General features: G+C 38.5%; 1 protein-coding gene across 17 annotated transcripts in view; it reads left to right on the top strand.

The window, feature by feature from the left end:
* The window catches only part of MAST4 (microtubule associated serine/threonine kinase family member 4), a 313,227-nt gene that overhangs the window by 227,279 nt on the left and 61,209 nt on the right, over positions 1-24,739 (top strand). For 9 of the 17 annotated variants that reach the window (XM_071802651.1, XM_065860147.2, XM_065860152.1 and 6 more), the window contains 4 exons: positions 8,153-8,241; positions 17,713-17,785; positions 20,825-20,845; positions 21,552-21,630. In XM_071802651.1, the coding sequence (XP_071658752.1) occupies positions 8,153-8,241; positions 17,713-17,785; positions 20,825-20,845; positions 21,552-21,630 (262 nt within the window). The remainder of the gene's footprint in view (positions 1-8,152; positions 8,242-17,712; positions 17,786-20,824; positions 20,846-21,551; positions 21,631-24,739) is intronic. The other 8 variants (XM_065860150.2, XM_071802653.1, XM_071802655.1 and 5 more) reach the window with 3 other exon arrangements.

Raw genomic sequence — 24,739 nt, forward strand, 5'->3', positions numbered from 1 at the left:
TTTGTCTTCTTGGTCTTGTGAGCAGCAACAACAGCCATAAGGCACCAACCTGTCTCCCAGACTGGGGACAGAGCCAGTGACAAGCACCACCTGTGACAGTGTCAGTGGTACAGCGTGGTGGATAGCACACCAGCCTGAGGTGGAGCGGAGGCTCTGGAGGGAGCAGCAGTAGTGAATGGCATCTGACAGCACTGAATCGCCTCCCCATGCTCCCCCAGGTCCTTGCAAGCTCTTAACAACAAGCAAAGGGGCAGAGTGAGAAACATTCTGCCCCCAGCCTGACCACCCCGACATGACAAGAAACATCTGGCAGCATCCTCTTGTCCCAGGAGATGCACCAGGAATTTATAGGCTAGCATCAGCATCTGGAGTGATTGATGTTAATGCAGAACTCCTGGGCATGGCCCAAAGCAGAGTGGGACCTGTGTTTTAGACGCCTGTCTGTACTGCAGCCGTGATGGACATGTGCTCCAATAAATAAGGTATTTCCTGTCTAGTGCAGATGGTTTTGAGGGGTTACCTACTGTGCAAATCAAGGCCTACTTCATTTGGAAAACGTCTCCGAATTGTTGACTTTGATCATCGCAAGTGTGATATATGACACTTTTATCTTTTTGAGGTAGCATTTGTTAAATAATTTAAACCCATCACTGTGAGTCCTGCTAATTTTTTTTTCTTTTTCCCAAGGGAGGTGCTTCTACCTTTTTTTTGCATCTCCTGAATTACATAAAGATAATCCTACTTAGTGATGATTTAAGCCCACCCTGTATATTTTTCCTCTATTTATGGTACTAGCTTCCTGCTTATCTTCTATTTTGAAAGAGTAATATTTGTGCATCAAAGAATTTAGTTAAGTATCTCAGTATGAGAGCAAACGTGCTGTTTATCTAATAACTTGGCTTATGTCCCTTACCAGAACACAAATAAGATTAAAAAAAGATATTCAAGAAGCAGTAGGATTTAAATGATCCCATCAGCATGTTCTCAATAGGTTGTATGATACGAAGATAGAAAACCTGCAGCTTGTGGATAATGAAGCAGAATTGTGCAGTGGGCTGGTTCATGATCCTGATTGTTCTTTTTGTCTGCTCTCTGCTGCCTGCCCGCTTTCTTTGCATCACAGACTTTTTCTTGCGTGCAGCTGGTTTATGGTATGACTATGAATTTAGTAGGTAGCTTAATACTCTTTTTCATGTTACGTAATTAAATATCTCTATAGCAAGTAAAAACTGAATCAGTTGTTTTAGGAAGGAACAGAACAGATACGAAATATACCATGAAGAAGAGAAATTATGGATCAAAATTGCTTGGAGTAAAAGTGAAAGCAGTCACTGAGCTGAATACATATCTAACTAGCAAGTGCAGTTGAGAAAGCTAAATGAAGGGCCTGTTTATTTATTTTGTAATACACTGGAAGGATGGACATTGAAAGGCCTTTTACAGCATAATAAATCTGTGTTTGTGACAATCTTCCTCAGGTCTGAACAGCAGAGATTTTTCCAATACTTTTGCAGTTCTGTGGTATGTGTTGTTGTTTTTTTTGTAGTTTTTTTCATGGCAGATATTTTTGCAGTGATGCTGTTTTGCATGCATTTGAACCCCTCAGGCAGTCCAAACAGAGGGTGATGATGTGTCCAGTTGGTTGCGTTCTAAGTTTTATTTTCCTTGTGGATTTTTTCTTTTTTTTGAGAAGGATGAAGAAAAAGCCTGAGGTCTTCTCTTTTGTATCGTACAGGAACTGTGAGGTTACGGTGGCATACTGGCAGATGGTAGTAATGGCAGGGGAAAGAGGTGTTGGACACAAATGTGAGTACCTGGAGAGGACCCTTAGCTTACTGACTGTCCATGCATACCTGGCCAATAGCCAGAACTGAAACGCTCACTGTAGTGTTGCAAAGATTCAGGACAAATTCTGCCAAACTAGGGCTGCAAGCAGCTGCATACTTCATCTTGCTGTGTTGTGTTCATGGTGTTTGGATAGCACTTTCATTTATTCAGACTAAAGCTGGCCTCATTTAATTGACTAAATCTTAAATGAAGACTGAAGCCTGAATCCCTGAATTACAACAGTTACAATTTAAATCTCAAGACCCTTTTTTCCCCCATTCATTAAAGAATGATATGGAATAATTTCTCATGGAGAGTGGGATAGATAATAAATAGAATGCTTGGCTATATGTATAATGTTTTAGATATAGGATTATATATATGTCATTATATAAATATATATATCTATTTTATTCATGTAAATGCAAATGTTTATTTGTATATGCTCATACATACAGATATGTATGCACCAGATCTCGAGAGTTTATATGCAGATATATAGTCTAGTAAAAATGTATCAGAAAATAATTCTAGGTGATACTAAATGGATATGAATGTGGAACACTGAAAGGCATTGAAAGAACAGAAAGAAGATTCTGGGTGTTACTGATGGTATATGTTATTCACATTCAGAGGGTTTGCACGTTTCTCTGATTGCAGGACCTTGAGAATTTACCTACTTCAGTCTAGGAAATATTTCAAAATCATAAACCTCTGCTTTCTAACTCTTCAGTCTCACTTAGCTATACGGTAGAACATGGCAGCAGCAAATAGCACTGAATGGAGCCTGTGGATTTTGCTCATGTAAACCTAATTCCACTGTATTTAGAGAGGAACATTCTTGGTTGATTCATTTTCTTTTATAAAGTGATCTAGGTGTGAAACTATCATTAACTGCAGGCCATGTGTTACTCCGACTTTCTAGGTCAGGAGCTGTTTCATCAAATACAAGCTTAAAGACTCCTTTTGACAAGGAAGCTGCTGCAGTATTGATGTGCGTCATCTCTTCATGGCAGCGGGTTTTTGCATTCATTCGAGTTAATGTCCCACAGAATTTGCCTGGATTCTGGAGAGCTTGGAAATGCTCACAAACTGTTTTTTAATGCAAAATGCCTATTTTTCTTTAAAAAAAAAAAAGCAAAACTCAAACAAAACAAGCTAAATTCCTCACTTTAAATGTTACAATTTTTAAGTCAATACTTTCTGCGCTGCTGACTCCTCAGTGTTGCTATTTATGAAGATAATAAATAATTATGAAGTCATAGGTTAGCTACCTTCATAACAAGTTAAATATAACTGAAATATAACTCAAATTTAACTTTCCTGTATAAACAAAGTGGCCACATCTGAAGTCTTGCTAGGGACAGCATGTTCCTACTGAGTTAGTTTTCAACTATGCAGTTTCAACACCAGAGAAATTATAACCACCTTTTCTATCCCTAGAGCTGTTATAGGAGTGCTGGTCTTGCATTATTAGTGTCTCCAGTGTCTACATAGTCAGGCTTTTCATTCTGGGTATGGCAATAGAATAATTTCTCTGCACTTGTATTAGCAAATGAAACATTTTGTTTGCAGTCTCTCTTAAAATACGAGGAGTCCCCTTTTAATGTTTACCTTCAGCTAATAAGAATCTGTGTTGTGGAGCAGTGCTCAGCATGACCCGTGAAAGGTGGTCAACTGTCATAATAGCTTACAGTCCAAATCTGTCTTCATTATAAGTGTAGATATTAATAATTGAGGATGTTGAAATGAAATCACTGTAAATTATTAAAGCAGATGCCAAATTTCCCATGAAAAGCATGGCAAGTGGTAATCTCTGTCAATATAGCCTTTTTTCCCTTTTTTTTTTTTAAAGCAATTAACCTTTACTGCTAGTAATTTGCTCATATATTAGCCCTTGTTCTGAGGAGGAAACTTCCATTTCAGTGCATACCTCTGCAATTTTTGCCATTTTTTGATTACTCTTATCAGGAAACCTACATTTAATATTTCAGCTCTGGATGAAGTACTGCTTGTCCTAGAACTGGATTTCTGCTTCAACTTTTTGTTCTATTAAGTGTTCTCAAGAGCTTCTGGAGAGCAGTTCTATTTCAATTGCTATACTCCTGTAATAGTAGTTTTGTCTTGTGCTTTGCTGGCTTCAATCTAGCAGTGGCCATAATCTCTACCTGAATGGCTTTTGCCTCATATGGGAAGAATTGTGCCTGTTTAAGGGGGAAGAACTGTGCCTATTTAAGGAGCAAGATGATCAGCCTTCATGCAACTGGATTGCATCTTTCAGCAGCTGTAGTTCACCCTTCCTTTGTGATTGATAAAGCTGAGCACAAAGTACTTTTTATGTAGTGTCCTATATTTGGTTTAACATAAGTGTGTCTCATGGGAAGTGTTGATCACCTGTAACAGCTGGAGAAGTGACTCAGAGGTTAGTGTGTTGGGGCTGGGATGAAGGAGGAATTCCCCAGCAGCGAGACATGGTGAGAAATCCGGAATAGGGAGGAGAGGCGTGAGTGGGCAGGAACGTCAGTGGTGGGGAGCAGGAGGTAAGGCAGAACTGGGGCAGAAGTGAGAGGGGAGGAGGCAGATTTGGAAACCAAATAGGAAATTATGGATTGGATTCCAAGATAAGGAACAGTGCCAGTAGTCAAGGGCACTACTGATTGAGTGTAGTGCCAACTACTTCCAGATAGTAGTCATTGACGGCTGCCACCGTATGTTGTTGGCAACAGACTAAAGTCCAGGAAGGTTCTTCCTGGGGCAGAGAAGACAAAGGGCAAAAACCATAGACTTTCTATTTTATTCAAGTTTTGTGTGCACCATAAAGTTTGACTATTGTTGAACATGACTAGTTTTTGGGGTTTCTTTTATTTTTTTTTCCTTTGTTCTCCCCTAGTCCCTCCCTCTCCTTGGAAAAATATGAGTTTTTTTAGTTTTAGTTGGTTTTAGTTGATTGTTGGTTTTGTTTTGTTATTGTTTGTTGTTGTTGTTATTTTTTCCAGTGCTCTAAACCCTGTGTTGTATCTGTTGCCTGGCTTGGTAGACTCTTCTCTGTGGCATGCAACCTGATCGCAACATGAAATCCAAGGCTTAGAGAATTGCATTTTGAGGGTGTAGCGCTCTGTGGTTTACCAAGGTTTATGTTTCCCTCTGTTACAGTCCCTGTGGACTCTTCTGCACTGCTATAACTTTCCTGCAGACAAAGACACTTTCTTTCAGGGCTGCCTCTTATCAGTTGGTTTATCTTGTCAGATTTGAATGGGAGAAGAATAGTTTTATGAAGACAATAGAAGGGGAAATTTACTTGTGTTCAGAGATCTAGGAAGAACAATTTTTTTCTGCAGAGTGGCTTTAACGTCTGAGATTCTTTTGTATACAGAATATTGCTGTTTCAAGGCTAAATACAGTTCAGTCAGTAATGCTTTGATACTTCCTTAGTGTGACACTGCTTCCCATTTGTGGTGTTCCAGCAGCTTAGATCATCTTTCAAGGTTCCCTGAAGATTTTTTTCTACCACACACAAAGAACCTCTTCTATAATAGTATTATTCTGGGGAAGGAGTTGCGTTTCACAGATTATGCTGGATGGATAACATCATTTCAAAATCTTTGTGAAACAGAATGAAGGAGACAAAGCTTCAGCAGGAGCTCTAGGATGGATTTGTGCTTTCATGCAGTGATTTACGTCTTAGCTTATTGATAAGACAAATAGAGGAGACTTCATTTTTTTTGTTTCTCAATAGAACATTTCATTTGTGTGTGATGAAGGATACATTATCCATACAGTCTCAGCCATGTCTGAGCAAAGATTTTTTTTTTTTAATGGCAATTGGGGGAAAGTTTTCTTATTACATAAGATCTTGATGTTGAAGGTAATGCCATCATATTTCCCAGAAATAATTCTTTAAAATAGCCCCCCAAAAATCAAGGTAACTTGAATTTGATATCTTTGATAATGATTTGTGAAAGATGTTGCACTAACTTCACCTAAAGAATATGTAGTTTGGGTTTTAATGCGAAAATGAATACCAGGCAGTCAATTTATTTACATCGGAAATTCTGACAAAAAATGATAAAACTCTGAATTTCTGTGGATAAAGGCAAATTATATCAATAAACCTGTATCTGGAACCATTGTAGCACAATCAGTGAAGAGTGCCTAGAATTTGTTGAAATTGATGTTTGTTTTGCTGAGAACATATCCAGGGATTAGATGTTTAAAACAGGTTCCCTCCTTGTAGCAGGAAATGTGGTGATCCTCTAGATACCGAACTTTAACCATGCAAAGCTGCTTTAAAGTCACATCGTGGCATCTCTTGACCCCAACCTGCACCACATATGCTGTAGTGATATCATCACATCGTCATGGATAGGGGCAATCTATATACCCTTTAATCAGTGTCTAATGAATGCCAAAAGTTTCTATTGGCTTCAGTTTTATGTTGGCAAATTGCAAAGCTACGCTTATTCGAGCTTTGAAAAAGCATTATATCGGCTAAAGTGAGGCATGTCACAGTATGATACAACAAAAGTTACCAAAACCACTGTGACATTGCATGAAGCAAAAAGGCAGAATTTTGGCCATTCTTAAATAAGAGGAGGATCAAATATGATTCTTGAGCTGGACAAAATTTAGAGATAGGGGAAAACAATACAACTTGGAGATTGTTATCTAACAAAATACGGAATATTTGCTCAAGTTCCATCATTTAAAAAGTAGATTAAGTGCTGAATACTTTAAAAATACTTGTAGAAAGCTGATCTTAATCTAGACAGGTTCCTAAAAGAATTATATATAATCTCACATTTTAAAAGTTTGCCCTATTTGTTCAGCTTAGAAATTGAGTGTTATGTCTAAAGTTTTGGCTTTTCCAGTGCTCTAAATGTGACTTTGCAATCATTTCATACTTTCTTTTTCTTACATAGATCTGGAGTAACGATAAGTATATATTCCTGAGTTATTTAATTGATTATAATAATCAAGTGATATGGCAGTTCATCATGCAATTCATAGAAGTGAACTTTGCATTAACCCACTAAACAGTTAAAAGGGCACTCTACTGTATCACAAAACATTTTTTTTAAGGGGAGACTGGTCTTAGTATTTGACTCTGTTTTTTGCATATTGCAGGTGTCATCTATACTGCTTTCATACTCAACATTTCCTCTGCCATTGTTTTCCTGTGTTTCCTTGTTTTCAGTATTAGTTTGGATTACTTTTTAATCTGTTTTGCGTAGCTGTTTATGCTATTAAACTTCATCCTTTCTTTTGCATTCTATTTGATTTATACCATATTAAGACTTGCTTTCTGGCTGTTATGTAGAGATCATATTGTTACAAAATTCATCTTTGGAGACATCTACAAATACGATCTGAATCTGCTTCCATTGGAACCTACTGTGTTAATGAAATGGCTTTTTCTTTGAATTTTTCACCTTAGTGGTTTTGAGTTTTTCCGAATGTTTAAAGAAGAAAATTCTGATTGCAGTGCTGTAAAGATTAGCATATGCACTTACGTTTATACAGTTATGGTCTCTTTGGCTTCAAGATACTATTCTCCTTGTGCATGAATGTTTGCAGTGTTGGGGATTCGTGTTTCTGAGAATATTCATTATAGTAGAAAGAGGAAAAACACTTCTGCAAACAAATATTTAAAAACTGTATAAAGTATTTAAGAAAAATATCTCCTTTCCCGAGTTTAATAGATGTGTTAATTTACTATTTATCTCACCTAATGATCTTGTGATATGGGAAATTAGTGGCTTTGCAGATGAAAAATGGATGAGTAAAAAAATTCATTTATCTTCTTAGGCATCATCTGTTCCATTGACAAAAGGCACAGATGTGAAATTTATCTCAATAATTAGATTTATAATTATTGTATCATTCTCAGAATGATAAATCATTGCTTTTCATGGCATGTGATTTGGAGCTATAGTTCATGCAACAGAAACAGGTTTAATTATTGAATGGTGGTTCTAAGCTTGAGACTGTTTTTTCACATTATGCTTGTATATTTTTATATATTATAAAAAGTGTATGGCAGAGAAACAAGCTGCAGTCAGAGAGGAGCTCTGGTCTCTGCAGTGAACAGCAAATGTGCAAGCCTGGAAAGTATCTGTGGTGCATTTTCTTTAGAAACTGCTGTCTTTACCATTATCCAGTATGATTGTAGACTTCCTGGACATGCCCACAAAAACAACAATAGCTCTGATTTTTAATAGGAGACTGGGAAGTGAAGAAATAAAGTAGCAGAATCTCAGAATGTCCATATGTGGTACATACTGTATTTCTGATGTTAATGTCGTCTTTCCTCTCTTTTTGCCCACAGTTGTAGAACAAGCAACAGGAAGACTTTGATGGGCAATGGCCAGTCTCCAGCTCTGCCTCGGCCTCATTCACCTCTCTCAGCTCACGCAGGTGATTTTATGTCTATGCTACTACTACTGTTATTAAATACTTAAAGTGTCTATATGAGGAAAGAAAAACAGACAAATTCTCTATCCTACTACTCTTCTTTCCACTGTTTGCAGTAGCAAAAAGTTGCGTATTGTTCCATCCAGATTTCTTATAAGATCCATAAATGCTATGTCATGGTGAGAAGTAGGTCAGAAATACGTAATATGGATCCGGTATCTATTTTTTACTTCCTCACTTTGCATTCTGACAGTCTGATGCATTTTTCTTTCCACTGCTCTCTTCCCTTTCTGGGCCTAGTTCAGTGTGGAAAGGACATAAAATAACTTGCATATGTGGTAAAGGCAGTGAAGTCCATCAGTAGGGTATTACATTCTATTCCCAGTGCTTTTGATAGTTGTAATTTGTGGTGTTAAGCACATTACAGGAAATGTCTTTGTTTAACTTTACATGTCACCAAGCTCATGATAATTTTCTTTTGCTTCTAAAGCACCTGAAGCACTTAAAAAATGAATGGACATCCATAAATAAATATTCTATTGGTAATGATTGCCTTGATATCAGAAAAGAACATTTTTAGCTTATCAAAACACATTTTTGCAAAGGTTTGTTGTAGCTTTAAGTATTTTGGACAGTGGCTGTAACTACACACCAGAATAAAAGCCCCACACCAATTTTTGTGAAGACAATGACACTGAATACTCTGGAGAACTGCTCTCAGATAGATACTGAAAGAGAAGAGGTAGAGTTCCAGCTGAGTTTTTGAAGAAGATAGTGAGTTTAATAAGGCATCTCCAGTTTTCTTGAGGATGCAGTGTTGTTAAGGAAAATATGGTGGTTGTTTTCACTCTTGAGCAGCAGGTTATCACACAGGAATCCAGCCAACACAAAAGTTTGTGGAGAGTTCAAGGCAGCAGAGCATTCAAAATAAAAACAAAAAGAAACAGGGAACAGACTCTTTGAAAACGGAAAAATGAAATTTTGGAATGTTCAGAATCCCTTTCTGGGTCGCCCAAATGCAGAAATCGTATTTGGAATGAGAGATCTGTGGTCACCATGGAATGAGGCTTCAGTTGTGCTGTGCTAACTTGATGACAGCAATAGCAGTGCTTTCTGTGAGAACTAGCACGTCTGCTGCTATGAGTGTCTGTACCACCCATTTGGAAACCGATGGCCTAGAGCAGCAATGCCTAACAGGCTTCAGAAATGTGGAGTGACCAGCATGCATTACCTGGGGTGCGTATGTGGGTTGTATATTTGATCAATGCTGAAGAGTTCGTGCTTTCAGCAAGTTGTTTCATCCTTTGAATCAATTTCTCAAACTGTAAAAGGGGAATAATATTGTTCGTATCAGCTCTTCACAACTGGCTCTGAAGGTGGAAAACTGATACTATAAGGACCCTGTTAAAAACACAGAATTTTCTTCTGGAGTGAGAGAGGTAGTGCTTTACAGCCCCTTTGTAGTACTTCAGTAGGAAGATGAGCTATTCTGAGCACAGAGAGCTAGAACATGTTCATCTGTCAACCAGCTGGGTCCTGGCTCAAGTAGAAGTCTGTTTTGTGGTTCTTTTTCAAATGTCATTGGAAATGCAAGTTTGGGACTTATTTTAATGTCCTTGGACATAGTTGTGTATACTTAATAGCTTTTTAGCCCAGAAGATGTTATATTTGGTTATTTCTGTCCATATGTTACAAGACAATATTTTACTACCTTTTCACTTCTTGGAAAGTTAGCTGAACTTGGGCTTGGTGTCTCAGGCCGGCATCAGATTGCCTTGCCACGGCCTACCTTCTGACATTGTTTTAGGAACAGTCACATTCGCTTCAAGGTGAGAATTGGAAGGGACACCTCTGAGGTTGCTTTCAAGGTCTGGACATAGCTGCAAAGTCACTGGGCCTTGGTTTTGGAAGTGGCCAGGGTTTCCTTGTTGGGCATCTTACTGATTCTATGAAACAGGAAAATAAAGAATATAACTTGCTGTGGTTTGAGTAATTCACACGGAAAGATGGATAGATTATGCATGACCCTGATTGTTTATGCCTTTTTAAAACCTTTTTGACTTCTGATTTCACAGTATCTGTTCTTTTCTGCCAGATCTGTTTCCCTTAGGGTACTCTATCCCACTACTGTACTCTCTACTGTCACGGTACTCCAAGCATCTCTGGAGAGGGCCTGTTGTTGCCCTTACTGAAAACAGTTCCATTAGATGCTCTTATTCAAGTGGATTACATTCTTGACTTCATGTTTGTACCATCTGAGTTGTTATTGCAGGTCCTTATCCCTTTATAATAGACTGTTCAAGCTGAAGGGAATTCTTCAAAATCCACCCAGGTTCAATTTCTATTAACTATCATCTTGATAATCTTCAGTGTTATCCTGGGCCTTTCTTGTAGAGTCCTAGTAAGATTGTCATAGGTATCTCAAGTCAGTATTTTCATCACTTGTGAGGACACCTTTGGATCTACAACCAACCTGTTCCTTTCTATGTTAATTCATTGGTTTTTGGGAGAACAGACAAACTACATGCTTAGTTACCTTTGCATCTTACCTGTCTTCGTGGCTTTTTCCCCTCAAGAGCTTATATCTCTGAGGGCAAAAAAGTGCTATACACCTTCTGTGTCAACTGAAGCAAGGTGTGTGAAGGCACGTTATGAATCTCAAGGTGGAGCTCTCTTAGAGTGCAGCACATTAACACTCATGCTAGTATCTATGGCTTTGCTTAATAATGTTTTCATCCTTGATCTCTGCAGAGTAGTCTGACTGTACCTTCAGAAACAATGTACCATTACTTCAGACCTCTCAAAGAGCTCAGGTTGTTACTACGTAATGATCATAATCTGGATTGTAGTTAGCCAAAACAGATTGCATGTGAAGGGTATTGCTTTATTTTAGAAGAAACACTTCTTGAACATAATGATAATTCTTAGACCATGTTCTTCCTTATAGTCCCATTTTTCTCCCAGATGCAGTCTAAACTGAAGGCACTGGCTCTTCTCTAGTTTAGATAGACATTCTTTGAGGAGGACCAGTGGCCCAAGTTTAGGATGATGATAATTACCTTATATGAGAAAGTCATACAGAGGTCTCAAGCAAATGTATTTCCCTCTCCCCAGTTTTCATGGTTAGCTCTGAAGATAATAGAGGATGGTTCTGAATACTTACGTAAAGTTTTCAAATTATTAGCCTTACCATCTCAGTCATTCACAGATTTGTGCGGTAGGATGGGACGGAGAGACAAGTGAGACAGCACCATGCTGATGAAGTAAGTATATTGTGCAAGGTGCAAATAACGCATGAGTAGCACCTATCAAAGAAGAGGCAGAGTCATTTGTAAGCAACAGGGACCATGAAGGCTCCACGGTCTATAGTAAGGAGTTATTAGAGCAGCAAGTAGTCCAAGGCTTGGTAGTGCACAGAGACTCCTGAGACTGAGGGTTAAAAAGGGGATAGGAAAAAGACAACGTATACAGCAGATACTATTTATGTTATATACATTATTTACTAATGCAATACATATAATGCCCTTTTCCTCTGTGCAGGACCTAGAGCTAGCTGCAGAGATACTTGGTAGAAAGTCGTATTTTAGTTTGCAGCTGAAGTCTCCTGCCATGCCTTATGCATACATGTAAATACCATAGAAAATTTCAATAATAATATCAGCTTTCACTACATGAAGTCTTTCTCCTTCTAATAAAAAGAGAAAACAAATTTATACCGTGTCATTTCTTTGGGTTCAAAGCTTCATCATTCTTAACACCTGTCTTAGGTTAGTTGTTTGGACATCCTTTGCCTTCAGTATCTGACTTGGAAGATGTTAAACCTGCTGAAAGATTTTAATTTTTGCATGAACTGTGGGTACATTGTGAATCGTGGAAAGAGAAGAGTGGCAGCATCACCTTGGACGACATCTGGTGCCCTGGTCATTAATGGGTTTTTCCAGCTGACTGCCTGCTACTGCGTAGGCAGGTCATCTACACCACCCAGCCTGCAAAGTGAATGATTATAATCTCAGCAAGTCAGGGCATTCAGGTGTCCCCACCTCAGTAGTCACAGGAGCTTGTTCCTGTGGGTGATATTAACCCCTAATGATTAATAGTCACATGTGGTGCTGTTTAATTATATCTGCTGTAGGAACAAGATTTAGCTGTTAGGAGCAATGCTGTAAATCTTACTTGTCTGTATTTTAGTAAAATGTTTCTTGTGATGCCACTAAGACAACAGGTACAAGGACAAGAATTGCAAGTTAACTAGGAAATTGTTTAAAGAGGGGAAGATGTCGGTTGGACTAAAATGAGTAATAATATCAAATGGGAGCAGAGGTTATCAATAGAGTCCTCAGGTTTAGGTTTTGTGGACAAATCTTTTTAAACTTCTCATACATGACACTGTGATAAATTTACTGTAGGTGATTCAAGTTTGGAAGACATCCAGTTTGAAACAGCATTGGGAAACTGTTGAAGTGACTCGATGATCTTGAGGACTAGAATTAAAAAAGTATGAAATTAGATAGCAACATGCAGCATTTTGTGCTGGAGGACCAGTAGTGGAAATGTCTGCTGTAAGCTATGGAGTCGGAATGTAGGGAAGGAGCTGACTGCACTTTCAGGATCAGATGGTTTTTGCAAGGACCAGTCTAGTGCAGCTGTGAAAATCAAATATCTGAATATATATAAAGGAAGTAATTTTGAACTGAATTTGGGAAGATTTCACACTATTGTACAATGTCCTGGTTAGATTTCATCTGGAATACTGTGTGCTTTTATGGTCATCAGTGTTCATATGGGATCACATGGGGAGAGAGGCTAGTAGAATAGAATGTGAGAGCTTGCTTTGTGTTTGTGGGACTGAAAGAGTATGACTTACTTGCCTTAGTAACAGGAAGACTGAAAAGCCTGTATTGTCTTCTAAATAAGTCAGGGGTGTTTTCTTCATGGAGTGGAAAGATAAATCTGTGCTTCCCATTTGCACCAGGACATGAGGGTTCTGAAATAATTGTCCACTAAGTGTGAGAGGGACAAGCATGGCCGTTGCTGTTTGATTCAATAAATTTATGAATAGGATGACATGATACAATTACCTAAAGCAACATATAAGGCCAGGGGATCTTACCTCCACTTGTAATCCTTTTTCTAGTTTTTTTTTTTTTTTTAGCTCTGCATAGACCTTTCTGGGGAGGCACTGATAGTCTGACAGCTGACTGCTGATATATTCTGGTCTTACTGCATTAGGACTTATTGCTTGCATCAGATAATTTTGTTTGATAGACTTACATTAGCCAGCTACATTGAGGTAGAGTAGTGAACAAAGCTGCACGATGTATTTTAGTTGTGTAAGACTGAATCACACTGACGGCATTTGTGTGTGTGCATCAAATTTAGAGTTATAGTTCCTTAGATTTTTAGCTTTATCCTGTGGGTTTTTTTGTCCACGGTAGATAATAATGAGTACTGTCTTACTACAGTGTATTTGAAGCAAAGAAGAATGTCTCTCATCTGCAGCTTCTGTGCTGCTTTAGCTACAGTCTGCATTGACTAGATTTTGGGGAATGGAGAACAAAGTTTGTAAATGAATGGAGCCTCCTTAGTGTGTTTTCAGGGTGAAATATAGGAGTATTGAAAGTTTAAGGCTGGGGGGCTCTGCCACTACAATTAAGGCAGAGTTTGAGTATTTTTCTTAGGTCCTGATATTTACAGGAAGGAAAAAATTCAATAATGCAATTATTCTGACTGGCACATCTAGAACAACAGAAATGGTTTTGCTAACTTTTTATTTAGTCTTGCTTTTGGGTGAAGTAAAACTGTTACTGGAATTTCATTTTCTACTGATTTAGGGACAGGAAGGGAAAGTGTAAGTGATAAATTACATGCAGATTTAACTGACTCATGTTAAATCCCATTAAAACATAGCACTACCATTATTCTAAGTAGTGGTCAGAACATGTAAAGCATCCTGGCAAATGGATTTAAGGAACATGGAAACTTTCTTTGCTGTTACTGGGGAAAGTAGTTTGCTGGTGTGAAGCATAATTAATCCAGGTATTGAAATAAAATGAGCTCCTCAGCTCTGAGTGGAAAGCACCTGCAGAAGTATTCAAGATGGTTCTGCTGCCCAGCTGTGTGTTCTGCTGACTGGCATGGTGTGTTGTGCTGTGAAAGTCAGACCTGTAAACTGTTGGTGGATGGTTTCTTGTGTATTGTTCACCACTGAGTAAACTGACACAGGGGAACGTATTACCCATTGTTATGTTGTATTACTGTAGTGCTGATGTACTGTGATTCATTGTAAAAGACCATCAAATAATGACATCAAGACTTTCAGCTGAATTTGTCTCTGATCCCTCAGGAATTTGGGATAACAATAATCATTAAACTGTTATTCCCTCAGTACTAACAGAAAGTGATTGCCTCTGAAACTCTATTTTTTAAGTAGACAGCTATTAAAAATACATTAATACTATACAGTGACTGTAACATATGCCTTTTAAAACTACTTAAAACAGCTTCCCTCTGTGGCGAAGACACAGGACTTCTTGGAGCTCCTTACAGAAAAATCACAATTTAATTAGTCTCGATGTAGTTTTCTTAACAATAGCTGCTTGCAAAATGAGCAGCTCTGTGTGTTGTCATGAGGTAGAGTATTGTTTTGGTATGTTGATTGCCTATTCATTGTGGCTCCCAGAGGATGCTGGAGTTAATTACTTACCTAATGCCTGACCACCAGTTAGGTTTACTTTCCCAGGTCAGAAAGGCAGACAGTAATCTCAGCAGTATAGAGCTACCCTAGGACTAAAATGTACAACCGCCAGCAGTCCCAAAGAACAGCAGGATTTGACTAATAAGCAAGCACTGCACATATGGACAGAGAATTAACTGGCACTGTTTTTTATTTGAAAATCTCCCAGGTATTGACTTGCAGATGGGTGGATAAATGTGTGATGGTTGAAGGTCACATATAGGACTCCGCTTCTAACCTATCTTGCTTTTCTGGAACACCACACCTTAAACCTGTAATAGCACTAGCTGTTTCTCCAGTCATCTGGGGTTTGGATTTTCATTCTGTTTTTCTAGGCTTGTCTGATTTCTTAGGCTTCTAGATAAAACCCACAGGATTTAGTATCCAGGAATTCTGTATACAGCTTTACCAGTTTTGTTTTATTTAAAAGCTTGTTTGCTATGGAAATAGTGCTTGCAAATTGATTTTCCTGATAACAGGATATGATGCTCTTCCTGAATAAGACTTTGAGTTCTTCAGGTTTTGTCAGTAAAAGTGATCTTTGTTGATTCTAGCAAGGTAGTTTGCAGCATTGTGTCTCTTCAAATCTACTGCAATAGCTATAAATTTACTGCCTTCTCCCACCATGATTTTTGCTTCTATGTAAAGTTTGTGCGTATGTTTTGACCAACTGATGGACAGTTAGACATGTCCTTGATGTGTGTTAAATACGTGAATGTATCCATATATAGCTTTAAAATAGCTGTCAGAGGAAAGGAATTTATTAATGAACCCCAGTGTGCTGGTTTGTCAGATCATTTCCTGTCAAAAGCTGTTTACGTCTCACTGCATTAAGCCTAATTCTCTGTTTTTCTGCCAGAGTTTAAGGTAGATTCATTGTCCTTTTTTTTTTTTTTGTCTCTAAGTCTACAACACAGTTCATATTACAGCAAATTTTTCTAGTGCAGTAGCTAGAGTTTGTGACAATGTTTTATCTGCAGAGTGTTACATTTTTTTTAGCTTATCTTTATTAAATAAGATATGGTAGCAGCAAAACAAATCCAGTTAGCTGTTGAATTAGATGAACTCTTGCTCTTAGTAATTTGGTGTTTGCAGTTCCTGCAGGACAAGAATAGATTTTTTTGGTCCCCAAATAAAGATTAAAATCTATTTCCTCTGCTTCTCCCCTGCCCCCCACCCCCTGGGAACGAAAATCCTTGCCACCTTGAAATTATTGAGGCCCTGAGAAGTGACTGCAGGGTAATGAAGAAGCTGGAGTCTTGAGGGGGAGGAGGGAAAGTCACAAGGACATAATTTAGCCATGATAGATAAATGGGCAAAAAAGAAGGTATTGGGCAGTGAGAGCAGAATCCTTGTCTCTCGGGACCGTGGGAAGAGCAGCTGTGAAGATGTGATTCAAGCACAGCTCAAAAAGCATCTTGCATCTGTTTCTAGCCACAAAAAGGCAGGGGGCCTGGGTGTTTTCTGTACGTGCTACCTAATGGCTCCATGATTATGCTTCCTCGTGTAGAATTAATGGGATCTGTTAAGGACATCACTATGATAAATGCAATGCTAATTCAAAAATTCGAGTAGAAATCAAGCCCACTTGAAGTCCTTTTAAGGACTCGTTCAATTGTACTGGCCTTTTCACACATAGGTGGTAATTTTCTCCTCAAAAATTAAGTGTTGACTCTGAGTGGGTACATACGAATTTTTTTAATCTGTTCCTTGATGTTGTGGTCTCATTTATGTCCAAAAAATAAAATGCTACAACGAATATATTACTTTAACCTATTATTGTTGCAGTCCTTTCCCTCTTTAAGGAGAGATTGACTTTAGGTGGATGCCAGTATTACTTTAAATCGAATAATTTAGTTAGGGGGGAGGATGTTTGGGGGGTTTGTTTGGGTTTTTTGGGTGTGGGTTTTTAAATTTTGTTTTGTTTGTGGGGTTTTTTCTGCTCTGTTTTTGGGTTTTGGTTGGTTGTTTTTTTGACAGGTCATCTTTATCTCTTCAGCTGCTGTGTCTCCTCTAGTTGTGGGTGCTGAGGAGCAGCCCTGAGCTCGGCAGCTGCCTTCTTTCTGCACTCGTGCTGGTCAGCAGGGGGTCGGGTGCTTTTCATATGAAGAAGTAACAGACCCTAAAGTTACAACCTGTTCACAATGTGCATTCACTGCTTCTTATCGCAGAGGGTGGTCGCCTTTCCGTGCCTCAGTCTGACAGAACTAATGGCGGGGGGGAGGTAATTCAGTATGTTTTGTCTGCTTGTTTTGGAGCTAGAAAAAACAAACAAACAATGAAAAAATCACAGTAAAGCTCCTGAAGAGATGCTATAGAGACTTTGTGTAAGGGCTAAACCATCCCACTCATGATTTTTCTATTTTCAGACGTTTTGATTTTCTTTTTTGGTTGTTTAAACCACCTAGCTTCTGACACTTAAAATATGTTTCTTCTGAGCTAATATTCTGGTTTTCTAAACTTTAATTCTCAAATTAATTTGAGCATTCTCAATTGAAAGGACAAAATAAAGGGTTTCCTGTGAGTTGTAAAATGCAATAACTAAAAATCAAATAAAAATGAAATGTGAGTTGAAATAAGATTCTATTTCACAGTTTATTTTTTCAGAGACTGTAACAGAATAAATTCTGAAATTAGTTTCTGTCCTGACTGGATATGCTTGGATTAATAGGTCTGAAAGATTTTTAGTGGGTTCTTTTTTTTCCTCTCTCTCATAATTATTTTTTGTATATCTCCCCCAGCAGGAAACAGTCCTCAAGATAGCCCTAGGAATTTCTCTCCCAGTGCCTCAGCCCACTTTTCTTTTGCACGAAGGTAAGAGATCGTTTGTAGCATGCAGCATGCATTTTGCATAGAGGAAATGTTGTACACAGTTATTAAAAGGTATTTGCAAATATATCTGCCAAGTCTCTCACAATGACAAGTGTTACCTCACTTGTGGAAACTCTCCTAAACCTCGGTTTCAGAAGAAGTTGTACTGGATGATTGAAACAATGCAGCCACACCTTTTTGAATTAACAAAAAAAGAAATAATAACTTAGTGTTTGACTTGGATCCATTACAGTTATCTCCTAATCTATAGAGATATGAGGAAGTTTTAAGCTACATCTGTGTTTTTTCTTTTCTCTTTTTTCTCAACAGTGTAAGAAGTGCATCACTTACAAGAGCGCTCTTACAAAGTTCTTGAGTTCAGGACCTGATTTTAGTGGCAGCAGCAATACTGTCACCATACTTTTAATACCTGACCTTGACCTGTTTTGCTGCCTGTACCACTAAGACAATCAGCTCTGTCGTAGGAGTGTTGTGAGAATTAATTAATGCTAGTAGAATTTTTGAAGTGATGTACGAAGTAAATTATTATCAAATGAACCCTAACCAAAGTTGATAGCATGTCATGGGAAACTTCATGCCAACGTGGTTGCCTGTCACTTAACACCTTGTCAGCCTACTACCTCAAATAATATGTTCATTACCTCTAGGCCTGAGAGGTTAGGCAGAGTTTATGTGTTGATCCAAGAGTATGTACACAAAATGGAAATGGGAATGAAGTGGCTTTTTTTGTCATTAAGTAGCACCAGGCATGCAGCTATATTCTCTCTGAGACAGCACTTGCTGCTGTAGTTTTGCTTCCTTGGGAATTCAGTAAAGTAGCACACACAAGCTCTCGAAAGTAAGTGCAAGGAAATTGTGTAACTCTTTTTAAAAGCTGAGAGGGAGAAAGCTTTACTTGTGTATTCTTTTATCTGATCCTAATTCATCTGTGACACTAGATCTTGTCAATCTTTCTAATAGCGTATGTCAGTTTTTAAATCAACATGTTAAAGTTGAGTACTACTTTTAAATCTACATACTCTGTATAGTATCTTTAAAAAAAAGGAAAACTATCTCTCCATAGATGGCATTTGTTTGTGAGCATGTTTTTAGAAAGATTCATTAAATCCAGAAATAGCTTATAATGCAAAAAACAGTTGTGAAAGACTGAACATTACTAGAAAAACAGCAGCAGGGAGTAGTTTTCCTTTCCCAACTGTAATCAACAGAAAGTTTAAATCATTATGTTTTGCCAAAACTGAAAATTCAGGAGGAAAAAACTGAATTTGTCTACCAGTGTTTCATTTGGTTTTTGACCATTTTGAGAGCCCTAAATGAATTAGGCTCTAAATAAATTATTTAATTAAAGGAATGATAACACAAGATCTTTTTTGTTTTTTTCAAAATATTTCACCGTTTCAGTGGGATTCAGGAAACCGTTTTGTATGGACGCTGATTTTGTTCTATGTTTATAGTGAAAATGCCTGATGACGCAAGTTCGAAACAGTGCTAATGTAAAATTTTCATGCGAATTCAGTGTGTGTGCTGCGGTTGTCTTCATTTAAGTGGTGATTGGATCCATTTTGGTAGTAAAATGACCTGTGGCTAATGAGAACAGCTGTCAGACTTCTGACTTTGTGCCTTTTCTGTTACATTTTGTAAATTTAAGTATGGCACTAAGGAAGGGAAGGACAGTGTGTGTATGTGTGTGTGTGATGGAGCAGGCTGGAGGAGCAGAGATGAGATGGCATATAGGTGTACAGGTGTATAGGATACACCTCTTCTATCCACTGCCCTCCAGTCAGTGGGGATACCAAAAAGCTGGGAAAGCATGTGGAAGGGAGGGAAAGATAAAAGGAATGGTTTGGACGGCTCCCATGGGCAGGGGCAGGGGGGCAGGGAGCAGCGGTGGGAAGGGGCCCTCTGCCAGCTGCTGCTGGTGTGCCAGGCTGCGGGCAGCGTCCCCAGGCGCCCCAACAGTGGGGGTGTCACCCGCTGCCCACCTCTGCTGGTCAGATTAACACCCAGGAACAGCCTCTGCCTCTGACAGACACTGCTGGGGCCTCCTCTGCTGCTCATGTAAGTGCAGCATTTCCAGGCCCATGGGTAGGTGACAGATGTTTTCCAGAGCTGCTGAAGTGGGTAGGACTGAACTGTAGGGCAGGGACAAGTGGTGTATGAGAGTCCATGGGAAAATGCTGTTGGGGCTTCCCTTCTGTTTTGGATGCTCCCTGTGCACCCACGTTTGCTTCCCAGATAACTTTCCATGATATCCCATCCCCACCCTCAGTGGCTCTTCTGTGAGAAAATTGTTGGGTGATGCAGGAACCCTGTTCAGTTGGGGTCATTCAATAAGGAAGTACTTTCTGTCTCAGATTCAGAATATATGAGTCTCACCCATGTTTAATACTTTCAAGTTCTGGTTCTTCCAGCTGTGAACTTATTTCACTTGTGCAGCTGAGCCAAAGTGAAGAGAAAGCTCCTTTTGGAATTGTTCATTCATCTGGAGGTAGCTCATGCATGCCTGGGGGAAGGGGAGAAAGGAGGAGAATAAATGAAATTTTAAAAAATTATGGAGGAGGAGAAGGAGGTTTTTTTCAGAGTTTGGTCTTTGATACTGTCAGAAGAGAACATACGCTAATGGGATTTTATATTTTAATACTAATTATTTAATGTAGTTTCTTTTCTCACACTGTATGTATTCAAAGTCCCATAGACTTGGGTTGTGGCTTGTGGGTGGATAAATGGGAGTGAGAAATAGGTGTTAGAATGGAGAGAAGCAAGGAGATTTTTTTTTTTTTTCCCAGACAGCTTTAAGGGTATGGAAGCTGCATCAAGAGGTTTCAGGTTCCTGATTTGGCATGACTTTTCTTTTATGGAATTACACTTTGTGTGAATCAGTCTTCAGAGATGACCTTTGTACTGACTGTAAAACAGCTTCAGTTCTCCTTTCTCCTCTCCCCCATGATCATACTGTTTATTAATGAAAACTTGTCCTGTTTTGTTATTCTTTTTAACATATTGGATACAATTTTACTCCAGTCATGGGCACCGAAATGACAGGTAAATGTTACTCCCTCAAAAAATCCAAACATGGCTCCCATAGTTTTTTGTTTGGTCACTTGGAATGTTGGAGTTCTATGTTGTCTGTGTGTAGCTCACCGCAAGCGATGAAGAACAGAAATTGGTTTTGTTGTTTTTTTGTTTGTTTATAATTTTGAGTGAGCATGTTTTCTGCTGCAAAAATTGTTTTTATTGATTTATATACCTATCATGTAACAGGTTTGCTTTTACCCGATCATTCTTTGCAGCTGTTTGACCTTAGCCTGCTAGTTTGCTGATGTCTCTTACTGATATAACTTTGGTGGTTATTCTGTGGTTCAGAGCATTATGGTTTGCGTTTGTTCATAATTTTTTGATTTGCTTCTCATTGCTTTCCGTCTGATTGACCAGAGAGTTGTGAAGACTCCCTGTGGTCTGTTTCTATGTGTATTAGTGAGACACCGATTCTGTGGAGCCGTTCATTCACTTTCTGGTTGTTTCATCTCATAGAATTTTAACTGGAAAAACACACTAAAAATAAAATCTGGAAGCCTAAATCATCCTCGCTGAATGCTTGTTTGTGGTCCCCTGTGGAATTTTACTCTTTATTAAAATCCCTGTTTGTATCATGCTTTTTGGAATGCAGTTTTACCCAGTAATGCTTCCACAAGTGTTTCTGTGCTAGGAGACTGCAGTGTTCATTTGACTAACCTTGGTTTCACAACAGGACTGATGGTCGCCGCTGGTCTTTGGCTTCCCTCCCTTCTTCTGGCTATGGTACAAATACACCCAGCTCAACTGTTTCTGTAAGTACTCACTATTCTATTGCATACCATGTCTTCTCAAATGTAGCTTGCTTCTCTTAGGTGAAGGCAATGTAGGTTTTGTTAACTGTTGATAGACTTTGACTTAATATGTGATATAAAACTGCTTCACTGAAATAGCAGACTTTAGGCAATATGTGCTTTGCTCAGAGGTATTTTCTGTCAGTAGTGTTTAACCGCCAGCTTTTGATCTGTGGGGCAGTGGGCATGGAGACATAATGCCTTATTTTAACCGTTTTTTAACCATATGGTAGCTACTCTGAGGTGAGGCTGCCTTGATAACGAGAAGAGACATTCTGACATGATTCATCCATTCCAGGTTAGACTGCTGTCTTAAGGTGGGATGAATCACACATTTGCCTTTTTTTTGTCAATAGTGAGATGTTAGTGCATGATAGTAGGTTAGATATTTAGCATTTTAGATGGCTATACTTAGAATGGAGTAATCCTTTGGGTTACCTAACTGGATAAATATAAGTCTAATTTGTTAATTTTTGCCTGTTAGAGCAAGCCTTTCAATGTGATCTTATATCAGCCCTCCTGCCACTCATGTACTGTGTGACATGTGGCATGCACTATGGCAGTGCATGAGATCTTGCTTCAGGACTCAGGAGCGAGGCAGTGGGAGAAGTATGAATCTGTGCTTTTGCACATCTTGCACACCTCCATACTGGAGAGGAAGTACAGTGTTGTGTTACAACCTGGAACTAAGCTCTCTCTTCTGATGGTCAGAGAGACTGTGGAGGAAGCCTGCTTTGGAAATAGCAAATAGTTGGCATTTTGACAGTTACATTACATCATCTGCCATAAAGTGCTTGTCTTTGTAGATCCAGCTATGACTCTTCAAAATGGTTTTGTATGTTTAGCCTGTTTTTTTACCTTTAGGGTTGCATCATTAATAAACCCACGGTTTTCTGAATAATATGTATTACTGGACACTTGATATCTGATTTTTTTAAAACTGTTTCTTTTCCATTTCAAGTAAGCTTTTACTTCCCTTGGGTGTGTTCTGTTTATCTTGTGAAATAATTGAGTTCCACATGCTGTACACTAATGAAATGTGACCATTTTATGTTATGATCAACTTCTCCCCCCGCTGCCCCCTGTGTGTGTGTGTGTTCCCAAAGGCTTCTGGAAAGTCAAGTCAGTTCTTGCTGACTTCAAACCAGGTTGAGGGATTTCATGTATCTTAAGAACTATTCCTCGACAGCACTGATTTGTGACCTCTACTTTCTTTCCTGTGTAGATCTTGCTTTTGCCAAGCAAGTTTCTTGGTTTCATGCTAATTCCCTAACCACTTTCCGTAGTGCATGTTTGTACACCTCTTGTTGGAACTAAATCAAATATGCTGTGCTCCTCACTTAAAATATATTGACGTAAAGGAGGCTATGTCAGATAATAAGTAATTGCGATAGCAACTCCATCATTATTATAAGAAGCAGGCTTGTGCTAGAAAGAAAATGAAAAGCTGTGTCAGAAACATATCAAAACAGTTTAATTTTCAGTCTGATCTCATATGCTTTTTCTTTGTCATCTTTAATTTTAAAATGTTAATTCCAGTTCATATACTTATTTCTGACCTACATTTACTAACTACGATATGCATGCTGAGCTGTGGAGCAGTTTTGCATAATTTTGCATTTCTTACGAAAAAATACACTACTGTCGTTTATAGACTTAGATATCTTTTACTTCTTTAATAGACTGTTGTTGAGTTCTTCCTTGATATTTCATAACTAGACCACGTTGTATAAATATTGCAGTAGATATCTTCCCTAGCATTGAACAAACAATTTCTGACTTGTGGAAAGAAACTTGTTTTTCCAATAAATAACTTTGAATTTTGTTGAAGAAACCAGCAGTAGAGAATTCATGCCATGTATTTCTTATGGTTAGGTCTGAGGTTTTTTTTCCCCCCAAAAAAAATCCTATACTGCTGATGAGCCCTGCAAAAGCACCACAACAACCTCTGAATTTTAAATCTAGCCACTATTTCTTTGGTTCTTAGGAGAGATGCTTTTCACTTTTTTCCCCCCAGTGGATGAATATCTGAATCAGAAAATGAAAACTGGAAGTTTTCCCATCTAATTAGTTTAATGTACTTTTTCAAAAGAGTCTGACACAACTAGCACCGTGCAACCTTCTGCTGTACCAAACTCTTGGAGGCAATGAGTGACCTCCCACAATGGGCTAAGTGCACATACAGAAGGCTTTGTTTTCAGTGCTGGATAAATAAAATTCACATTAATTCAGAGATTTATCAGTTGAAGACCAGAAATAGTTTTTACACATCACAATAGCACAACTTTGATCTTTATAAGCAAGTGAAAGTCAAAGCAGGGACAGTGGGTCTGTGATAATCACAGTTATCCTCAGCTCACCATTTCTTGTTAGCCTGGGTTTTGTTTGTTCGTTGGTTTTTTGGTTTATGGGTTTTTTTGTGTGTTTGTGTGTGTGTTTCATTTCAGTGTTGAAATCAAAATGAAAATATCTCCTAAGATCATTAGATTGGAAAGAAACTCTTGGTATATTGTGTTGTATCAAAGTTGGATCAGATCTTGCCAGTTATGAGGTGCAGTTGAGGTGATTGTGTGTCTTCTAGGAGAGCAAGCCTATAAAAATGGTACAGTGAGAGAATACTCAGTTGCATATTACTGTCAGTAGATTTTGGTTTTGGAAGCTTATTTGGATCGGTAAACAGGGAAGGAGATGAGGAAAGAGGCTGTGGGGTAACATCAAGTTGGTGGCAAATTCGCTTTTCTATGTTAGAAGTACAATTTGCATTGCCATGATGCACTGTGGTTGTGCATATTAAAATACGCTACATCTTACATGATTTTTGGAGCAGCTATTCTAGAAAGCCAGGAGAGCTAATTTTTTAGTGTTTGGGTATAAGAATTTGTATTTGTAAATAGATCAGAATTCAGACCTCCAAGTAAACACACTCTGTGCCTGTGATAGAATCCTGATAGAACTGAGAGTTGTTAGCAAAGATTATCACTTTAATATGTTGGATCTAGACTTTCTGACACATTATGTGAGGAAAGGTGTTATACAGATTATTGTCCCCTCGATCTTCCCAGAATCCCCT

The sequence above is a fragment of the Patagioenas fasciata genome, chromosome Z, assembly GCF_037038585.1.
Source record: "Patagioenas fasciata isolate bPatFas1 chromosome Z, bPatFas1.hap1, whole genome shotgun sequence".
Lineage (NCBI taxonomy): Eukaryota > Metazoa > Chordata > Aves > Columbiformes > Columbidae > Patagioenas > Patagioenas fasciata.